Raw genomic sequence first — 10,074 nt, forward strand, 5'->3', positions numbered from 1 at the left:
ATGTAACTCAAGTTAAAATAACACTTTTCATTACTCGTGTAGCTTAATCAAATATTATGTCATTTTAAACGACCCATTAACATGTAACATCAATGTATTTTTAAAAATTAGACAGACGTTCTCTCAGAAGTTGTTTTGTAGACGTTTATCTGTTGATGACCTTTTGACCTCCTGAATTCTGCAATGAGATTTTCGGGTCGATTCAGCCGAGACGGCCCGAGTGGAGTTTCATGTAAATGTTTCGTACGGAAAAAAAAATCGCGGCCCGGACCAATTTTGGCGTGACAAAAAAAAGTATAAGAAAAATTTAATTGAACGACAAATACGCCACCTACGACAGTCAAAATGATTGTGTTTTGATGAATTAGCTGCATGCTTTTGAAAGGCTGAATTATAAGTTAATAAGTTTGATTTGTGTGTGTGTTATGTTAACTTCAAAGGTATACATTTTCTGTTTTCAATAAAAAAAAATATTCGAAGAAGAATAGTAAGAATGTGTGAGGTTTGTACTAGCTACTGGAGCTAGGCCCTAGGTGAACTGCAATTTTGAGAGAGCAGCGTCGGCGAAAAGCTTTGTAGTTTGTTGCTGCTCGTGACCGACGAGATAAGAGTGTTCGATGCCTAGGCGAGGCCTACCCTAGATGAGGCTATTTGGCTATATTAAGGCTTGGCTATAAACGAGGACTTAATTGAGGCCGTATTATTAAAAGAGCACTTTATAACATTGTAGGTAACTCTACACCATGTTATTGATGACGCTAAGAGCTAGGCCTACGACAAGAGTTCAACTTTTCGGACATATTTTTGGACGAGTTCAACAAGCAAATTCCCGATTCCTACAACACCGATCGTCATCCTTCATAACAACCCCAATATATTATGTAAATGCTTGTAAGTGTACATGCAGACCTTAATCTTCATTTAAAAGTAGTCATGGCTAGGCCAGTTAATTTGATTAATTAAATTATTAATATAAATATTATATTGATAATTTTAATAATAAATATATGTATTGACTTAAAAAATAGTTTTTATTTATGTACACTTAAACTTGCCTAAGTCGAATGCAAAATGCCATTAAAATATTGTTTGACTTAGATAAAATTCGACTTACAGATTGTTAATTAATAGAAAACACAACAATTTGGTATGTAAAATTAGACTGACTTGGAAATTATTTGTTATAGGCAAAGTTTAACTGTAATTGTAAATTCAACTAGAGAAGCCTAGGCCAGACATAACATACAATAAAGGAGAATCCTAAGTTTAACAAACTTAAAATTCTCTTATATTAAAAAAAAAAAATTTATGACTTGTATACATTTTACTTTACAGTATATTCATTGTCTGTTTAAAAATGGTTTAAGCATGGAAGAGCTCAGACTAGCTAGGTTGCTTGATATCCCCCAGTGAAAAGTTGCGGGACATTGGTGGAGCTGTTTCAAAATAGACTGATAAAATGGTGTATAGGTTTGATTTGAGTGTCTGCTCTAATGCACTTGATATTCAATGAAGTCTGTTCTGGGTTGGGGGTGGGGGAGGAAGCGAAACCATGCTCATTCGATCAGAAGCCTACTACAAACCACAAACTCAATACTTGTCTCTTTATATATCCAAGCTCCACATATAGGTCATCTGTATTCTTCCCTTCTTGCTGATGTCACCAACCGTTGGCAAGAGATATGTGGATACTCTGGTGCCATCTTCTCCACTGGTACAGATGAGCATGGGCTGAAGGTGCAGCAGGCTGCCGCCTTCAGAGGTTACAGTCCCAAAGTGTTCTGTGATAGGGTGTCATCAGATTTCAAGGTAGGGTCAAATGTCAATTTTATATTTTATTAGTTCTGGTTAAATGAGCTTAAGTTTCTCAACACATCTAATAATAATGTATGTACCTGTGTGTGGTGATACCCATCGTAGATGGACTATGCAAAAGACTAATGAATAATATAGTGTGCAGTATTACAGTATGAAAAGATGCAGTTATTATAAATTTGCTGAAGATGGTATAGTTTTTACAAAATTTTTTATTACTCAACGGAATGAGTGCTGATACCGCACTGTATCTCAACTTCTGGGAGAATTGGGACCTTTTTGTTGGCAAGGTATTATGGTGGTGGTAATGATCATAAAAAATCAAAAAGTCCAATGAAATTTAAAATAGCTCATTACAGGGCCGGCAGTATATGGCCACATTCGTTTTTTTAAACTGAATATAAGCATTTTCCTTATGGCTAGCTTTATTTATTACAAGCATATTCTTTCAACATCATTACACATTGAGGCCCCTCTTTTAGGTAAAACGATCTATCCTAAATTTTCTTTTTTGTGTTTGGGACTATATGTTACAACTTAGAATGCAAACAGGAGCAAGCACAAAAAAATTTTGTTTTTTAAATTCTAATTTCGTCGGAATTGATCAAAACTCCCTAAAATGTGCAATTTTTAGAGGAAATTGGACTACCTCAACAAAATATGCGATTTAAAATTTGAGGTTTTCAGGCACTTTCCCGGGTGAAAAGGGCATTCAATGGGGAAATATTTTCCACAGATGGATATTTTCCCCTTGTCCCCCGGTGCTTACGCCACTGCGGAGAATATCTGGCGGCTTAGATCAAATGCGCTATGGACATTTTTTGAAGTGGAGAAGGGGTTGCAGGCCAGGGTATTGTGATATCTGTTCATTATATCATTATAATTTTATGTTATTCAAAATTCTAATTTTCTAATAGCAACAAAAAACAAAAAAAAATCAGCTTACGGGTCCTGAAAAGATAGTTTTAGAATTTTTTTTTCCCCTTTTGTTGTTGCCCAAGGAAGGGGTCAGGACCCATGACCCCCTCCCCCAGATCCGCAAATGTGAATTGCGAGAAAATGTAACTCAGTTGGGTACTGGATAAACATTCTCTTTCCCATCATTCTCCTCTTTCTTCCCTTCTTCTTTTTTTGCATTTCCGATCATACAAAAATCTCCAGACATTATATATTTTTCGCCAAAAAGTGGGGGGGCCCGGGCCCCGCTTCCGCCGGCCATGCATTTGATAGGATCCAATAAATTATTACCTTCCAACGAGAAGCAGATTTAAAAAAAAAAAAAAGTAGTTTTTACCGATTTACAGACATTTTACTACAACAATTGTTAAATAGACTACCAGTCAATTTAAGGATCTATGCAAAAGAATACAGGAAAGTTAATATTTAACTGTCCAACAATTGACAGGAATTTTTTTTTTAAATAACTGACATGAATATAGAAATGAAACAATTCAAATATGGAATTAAAATTTCCAGTTTTTTCTTTACCTCACACTGTAACTGATACAGTAAGTTAAATTGTTTTCACATTAGATGAGACTTTTTTTATACCTCTATTTTGTCAGAGGAGGGCCAACAAAAAATAAAATTTTGTTTTCTTATTTAGCAAATAGTTTTGCCAAAAACATCCCAATGGAGGAGAAAATAAAAATAAAATGTTCTTGGTAAATGTGAACAGAGTAGTAATATTATGGGATGGTTAAATGCTTTAATTTATATAATTAGGAAGAAATATACATATCTTCTTTTTTGGAGATTTCAAGGCAGCGGCGGGCATTGTGAAAATAAAGAAAAACTTATATTTTTTCTGAAATTTTATTTTTTTCGCGGCAGAAGGTGCTCTAATTGGCCAAAAATAAAATTTTATTTTCATTTCGAAGGCATCATTATTGGCGGGCGGCGGGCTTGCTAAACAAGGTATAATAAAAGTCTTGTCTTATTCTTACCACTCATTTTAATGAATGAAAGAGAATTCGAGAACTTAAATTAATCAGTTTGGTTCATTTTTACTTAGAGTATATTTGACCTTTGTGACATTTCTTACACTGATTTTGTACGAACAACTGAAGAGCGTCATCGGAGAGCAGTTGAGAGCTTCTGGGTTAGTATTTCACTTTCTCTTTCCCAGTCACTTTTACACAGAATTCTTATAGTCTTTAATCTTTTCCTCCATCCTTAACATAAAATTTACATCCTCATTATGACTATTTTGCCATAATTATATTATCATTATCATTAATATTATCCGCATACTGTGGTTCCTCTCTGGTATAAGCCCATCCTCCCTTGGAACAAAAAACTGGGCTAAATTTCCCGCGAATGAGTGAAGAGGTTAGTTTGGGTCACCGACGGTCACGACTAACACAGTGTTGAGTTGCAGCTGAAAAGAGTACCAAAAAACACATGTTTTCTTAATGCCAAGCTTATACGGGCGTTTTTAGAACACGTTTCCTAAAAGTGTTTTTGTTTTTTTACCCTTTTCTGCTGAGGAAATAACCATTTAAAAACACATGTTTTTTTGCTCAGCAGAAACAGGCCCTTATTCATTATTGTACTGGAAACTCTACCATCACCATTCTGTATCTCTGTTTACCTTCTTAGACCAAGCTCTATTCTGCAGGCTACATATATGAAGGTAATTATAAAGGCTGGTACAGTATGTCTGAAGAGTCGTTCCTCACACCTGGCCAGGTGACGGATGCACCTGATGGAAATGGTCTCAAAAAGGTAGTTTTTATCACCATTGTAAAAAGTAGCATTTTCAACAATTTGAGAAAGAGATGGTGCCAGTTTAATGAGGATTGTTATTAGGTAGTCGAGCCTGTAAAAGTAAATCCTTGCAAGCCACGGGGCTCATGGGCTGGAGCTTATCCCCAGTTTCAAGTGGTGTGAAGCGAATAAGAGTGTGATGCTCTCCCTGGGTGGGACGCTGGTCCACCGCAGTTTACGTCTAGCAATTTGCTGCTACTCATTCATAGATTTAAGTAGTGTAGGTAAAGTGCCTTGCTCAGGGACACAAAGCGAAATGCACCTTCACAGCATATGGCTGTACTCATTTATACTCCTCAGTAGAGAGAGAGACAAATATAAAGTGTCTTGCCTAAGGACACAAGCGACTTGCACAGCGAGGGCTCAACCCCCACTCACAAGGTTTAGAGTCCAAGTCTTCACACAAGACTTTTCATTCTGTATTTTTCATAATTTATACCTTTTTTTATCCATTTTTGTATTCATTGTTTTTTTTATTTACTATGCAACAATTATATTATTCTGTAGCACAATTATATCAATGATTTTATCTTAACGCACAAAGATATCCATAGAGAGTGGTCAGCCTGTACATTGGACAACAGAACACAACTACATGTTTCGTTTAAGTGAGTTTGGGCCACGCCTCTTACAGTGGATTGACAAGAATCAAAGAGGTACGTATACAGAAAACTTGAAAGCTTTTTTTTATTGATAATGTTTTTGGGGCAAGTTTATAACCGGGGAAAAAAATTATGATCCCTTTTGTAATGGGCCTTTCTGAAGTGTTAAGCTTAGCAGCTGACCAATCAGAACAGAGCCAGGAATAAGCACACGTGTTGTCCCTCTCTTTCTGTTTCTTTATCTTTTGGCTTTTCTGCCCTTCTCGTAGAGCGTTTCGCTGCTGGAATAACGTTTCTATTAAAAAAACAAAAAAACAAAAAACCTATGTATATAACTAATCGATATTATAATGATAATAGAATTGATAATGGTAGACTGATATGGCGCATATTAGGCATTTTTCGTTTTGACTACGCGGCCAGTCAACTACGAACTAATGGACCGTGACGGCAACGCCAAGACACTGTTCGCGTACTAGACCAAGAGCTGTTTTCGTTTTTTTAAGGCGACTACGTAGGCCTACGGAGGGAAGTTAGTCGACCATGGCTTTATTACCAGGGAACAATGTTCCCTTGTTTTATATTTGAAAAAGGAAATGTGAAAAAAAAACTTTAGTCAAATACTGTATACAAAATAAAAAATTTCCAGAAAACACTGAGTGATGTTTCGTTGTTGGCTAGGGTCTAGGCCTACACTAGGCCAGGCCTAGCCTAGCTTAGGTGTCAAAAGAGCAAGAGCTGGGAGAAGAGGGGTGTCAGGCCTGCTCAGGCAATTTGCCAAATGCAACGATGATGTACAAATAAATGTACATAACAATTTTAAACAGGTATTTATATAGCAAGGCTTGATCCACGATATCATGGGCCCAGATGCCCTAGCCAGCGGCACCAGAATGTGTTTTCTTCTACACGAATCCACTCTGACAAGGCTAGCCTAAGCCTAATAAGAGGCCCCTTTTTTCACTATCGCCTGATTTACCTAATTTTATGTTGTGACTATTCATTCCTCATTTATTGTATGTGTATAAATAGGCCTTCATAAAACATTTAATTACTCACTTGTTTTAATAATTAATTCATTATTGAACGAACAATGCTCGATTGCGGATGCGATGAAAATTGCAACCCAACAAAAAAATTACCAGCAGTTTGCCAAAGAATCCGGTTTAATCTGATTGCTCAATATTAGGGTAGTCGCCACTATGCCAAATTCAGAAATTGGGGTTGTCGCGGAAGCTATCACAATGCCGATTTATCCAGTAAGGTTTGTGAGCATGCGCAGATATCTGTTACGCTCTATTAGTTCGTAGTAGACTGGCCGTGTAGTCAAAACGAAAAATGCCTATTGTTAAAGCCTCTGTGCGCTTTACATTATCATTACCCCGGTCATTGGATTAAATGCCTATATGTAACACAAACTCCCGGGGGGAGTATTTCTTAACGTTGCAGCAGCTACATCAGCGCAATTTGGCATTCAACCCTACCAGGTACCCACTTACACACTTCTGGGTGGAGAGAAGCAATGCAGATAAAGTGCCTTGCCCAAGGACACAAGTGAAATACACAGCAAGGAATTAAATCCCCGACCTCGAGGTTGGGAAACCAAACTGTTCCCGCTGCACAGTCATTTTGTGGGATTTACCAACAATTTCCAAGGGCAGGACTTAGCAAAAAGGTCCACTTACAGCATATTCTAGAGCAGAGGTGGGCATAAAAATCGGCGGTCAGAGGGCCCAAGTGAGTTTTTGATTTAATACCGAGGACAGCACCCAAACTTTAATGTTTCCAGTGAGCTTCCAAAAACCTGCAAGCACTTCTTGTACCAATGTATTCTAATAGGGTTTTTAATTCATTTTCGCGGGCTACTAAAAAATTGCACTTTTCCTAACTGTATCCTAGAGTGTAATATGTAGGGATGCCAATCAAAAGGCAATTTTCTACACTGCATGTTTAATAAAAGCTAGTCTTTACTCATAATACCCTAGACTTTTGCCCATGAAAATCTGGTACATAAATTAAGGTGTAAAGTACATATTTAATTTCAAGTGTATTTCTGATTTAATTTACATTCCATATATTACGATACTAAATGAGAGTTTATTTTTGTAGCCATTTACCCCACGATCTTCGCAGACATAGTACGTGAGTGGATTCAAGGTGGCCTGCAGGACTTATCAGTGTCCCGACAAAGGGATCGTCTACAATGGGGAATTCCAGTCCCAGATGACCCTTCGCAAACGGTATGTTTCTCATTTATATTGCGTTTTTGATAGCAAGAGCGGCCGCTCGTTAAACCGCATGTTAAACTGAGGTTACCTCTATTCCATGTTAAACACTTTGTGTATGCACCTTTCAAACGAGGCTTTTTGTTGACACTGTTAAAGTTATTATATAGGGTTTTCAGCAAAATAATTTTTTTTTTTAATTAAAAGCTAAAATGTCTTAAAACTGAAAAAAAAATTAAAAAGTAAATACCAAAACATGAATCCAACTCTCGACATTTGGTTTCCTTATTTCCTTAAAGCACATTGCTAAGCAACAGCGCCATCCATGCGACATGTCCTATTAGTGGTAATGGCAGTAGTGTACATACAGTCCTTGCTGAAATGCTTGTTTTGTTTTGTAGGTGTAGGGGGGAACTCTGGTATCAAACTTAAAAAAAGGACCATGAACATTTGTTTGAAATAACCATTAGTTTATGTGTACAAAATTTCCTGCATGTCCACTCAAAATTGGCGACGCGGGACGCTTTTAAATTTCTGGTAACAGCAAGAACATCAATAAGTCAACAGCAATTTGTTTAGTATTTTATTGTTTGCTGTTTTAAATTTTATGACTAAATTGAAAGATTGGCTATATTTTTACATACATTTTATATTTTTGTATTTAAGTGGGCCCCTGAACATCAGATTTATTCTGTAAGGGTCGCCCACTCAAAATATGGTTTTAAATAAAAAATAATTTAAATAAAACGACAGTGAGTTTCTGTGGTTCACCTTGCGTGGACCCAAAAAAATAAAACGTTTGAATTACCCAAGATTGACCAGGATTCCAAAAGATGTATGATATTTGAAAAGGTTTTAAAATAATTATTTTCGTACCATAAATATGAATTTTACACATGCAGGTAACCATTTTAACAAATAAAAGTGGTTAGCCATAAATATATTAAATTTCAAATTTATTCATCTTCAAGAAGAATATATAAAATTTAATATAAATCAAAATATACAATGATCAAGATTTTGTAAATCCATATGAATTAATACAAATTTTAATCAGTAATCTTCAATACAAATTAATTGTTCGTTTTAAATGAACACGTCACTATCATATCAATTATATTATTTACTTTAATAACGTATAAAACACATTACAACAATTGACAATTGATAAAAGGAAACATTAAAAGAACTCCATCGGATAAGATTCTTAAAATAACAAGTGAAAGGAGACAGAACAAGAAATTAAAGATTTGACAAAACATTGCATACAAAAAGAGAAGAAAAGTAAATATTATTAATATTTATTGTAATTGTTAATTATTGGATTATATATAGAAAATATTGAAATATAGATTTGTTCAATACTATCACAGATTCCATGGTTATGACAATCATTCAATTTTAGTTGATCTTTGAATTGACGACCATACTCCCCTCCATTAAAAATATATTTTTATAGTGAAGAATAATTATAGCTTAAGAAAACAATGTTTTACGCAATCAACTAAAGTGTTTTAAAAGCCTTGTTATTATTAGCCTCAAAATTAAGAAAATTAGCATACAATTTTTAAGATTTCAAATAAAATCATATCATCAAAACATTTATTTTCCTCTTTATCAATGTTAAAAACAAATCACAAAAATATATCTACTTCTCAATTTAATAACAAAAATTTACAAAATGGAATATACTGTATAATATGTCCTCAAAAATAATATTATGTAAATAAAATTTTAAGATGCATTAAATAACAAAATTGAAAGAATTAGAAAAGGAGACAGCAAAGGGCAAGAAGAAAGCATCTTCCATAAGGTAAACCTGTGTGGGAGGAGCCATGAAAGTGAATGGTAATTAGTTTAAACAGAGAGATATAAAGATGCAAAACACAAACAAAAACAAATAATGTGGGAACCAAACACACACAAAAAACAATCAGTCAAATATAATAAATAATATATAACAGCAGATCATTACCTGTTTAAAAATTTGAGTTATGAATAATTTTAGCTTGAGCCGGTTGAGAATAATTCTTCAACAATGGATTTTGCTCCTAAACCGAACAAGAAGATATACTGAATAGAAATGGTTGTTCATATGTAAAATATGGCCTATAAATGATTAAAATGGTGTATGATGAATAATTCATGAGATAGATCCCATTGTGTATCACAGCCTCTATGTTTTCAAGGGAGAAATTAAAAATGGATTCCACTCATTCCACTCATCTTTGAAGTTTACAAGTTTATTGTTGGCGATCGTGATTCTGGCAAACAAAAATCTTCCAAATTGTTTTCTTCTGCCCATAGGCTTGCCTTCTATCTGAGGGCCCTGGGTGCAAATCATGTCAATACCCCAGGATTTTTTTTACGCTCAACAAAAAAAATAATATTCAGGTCTTTACATCTCATGATGAGACTATATATAAAGCAATTTGTGTGTGTTTGTCATGTGAAAATGATAATCGCTGGGCCCTGAGACCAAATTCAACTTCCCTTAATAAATACTTACAGAGTTACCGATGTTTTTAAAGTAAAATTAAATATATTTGTATGGTTAAATTATAAAAAATTAATATATATCTGTCTCTTATACACATCTAGATGTGTATAAGAGACAGGTTCATTAACTTTTAATTATAAGGGGATTTTACATACTAGAAGGT

The 10,074-nt window shown here is 34.9% G+C and overlaps 1 protein-coding gene across 1 annotated transcript in view; it reads left to right on the plus strand.

The window, feature by feature from the left end:
* The first annotated feature begins 305 nt into the window (after positions 1–305).
* The window catches only part of LOC117119999 (methionine--tRNA ligase, mitochondrial-like), an 11,824-nt gene continuing 2,055 nt past the window's right edge, over positions 306–10,074 (plus strand). Inside the window, exons 1-6 of the mRNA XM_033264984.1 lie at positions 306–891; positions 1,619–1,809; positions 3,830–3,916; positions 4,417–4,542; positions 5,129–5,240; positions 7,296–7,448. Of these exons, the coding sequence (XP_033120875.1) occupies positions 744–891; positions 1,619–1,809; positions 3,830–3,916; positions 4,417–4,542; positions 5,129–5,240; positions 7,296–7,448 (817 nt within the window). The 5' untranslated portion in view covers positions 306–743. The remainder of the gene's footprint in view (positions 892–1,618; positions 1,810–3,829; positions 3,917–4,416; positions 4,543–5,128; positions 5,241–7,295; positions 7,449–10,074) is intronic.

Source organism: Anneissia japonica, unplaced genomic scaffold (assembly GCF_011630105.1).
Source record: "Anneissia japonica isolate Jap-2015-1 unplaced genomic scaffold, ASM1163010v1 scaffold9290_len831353_cov190, whole genome shotgun sequence".
Taxonomy (NCBI): domain Eukaryota; kingdom Metazoa; phylum Echinodermata; class Crinoidea; order Comatulida; family Comatulidae; genus Anneissia; species Anneissia japonica.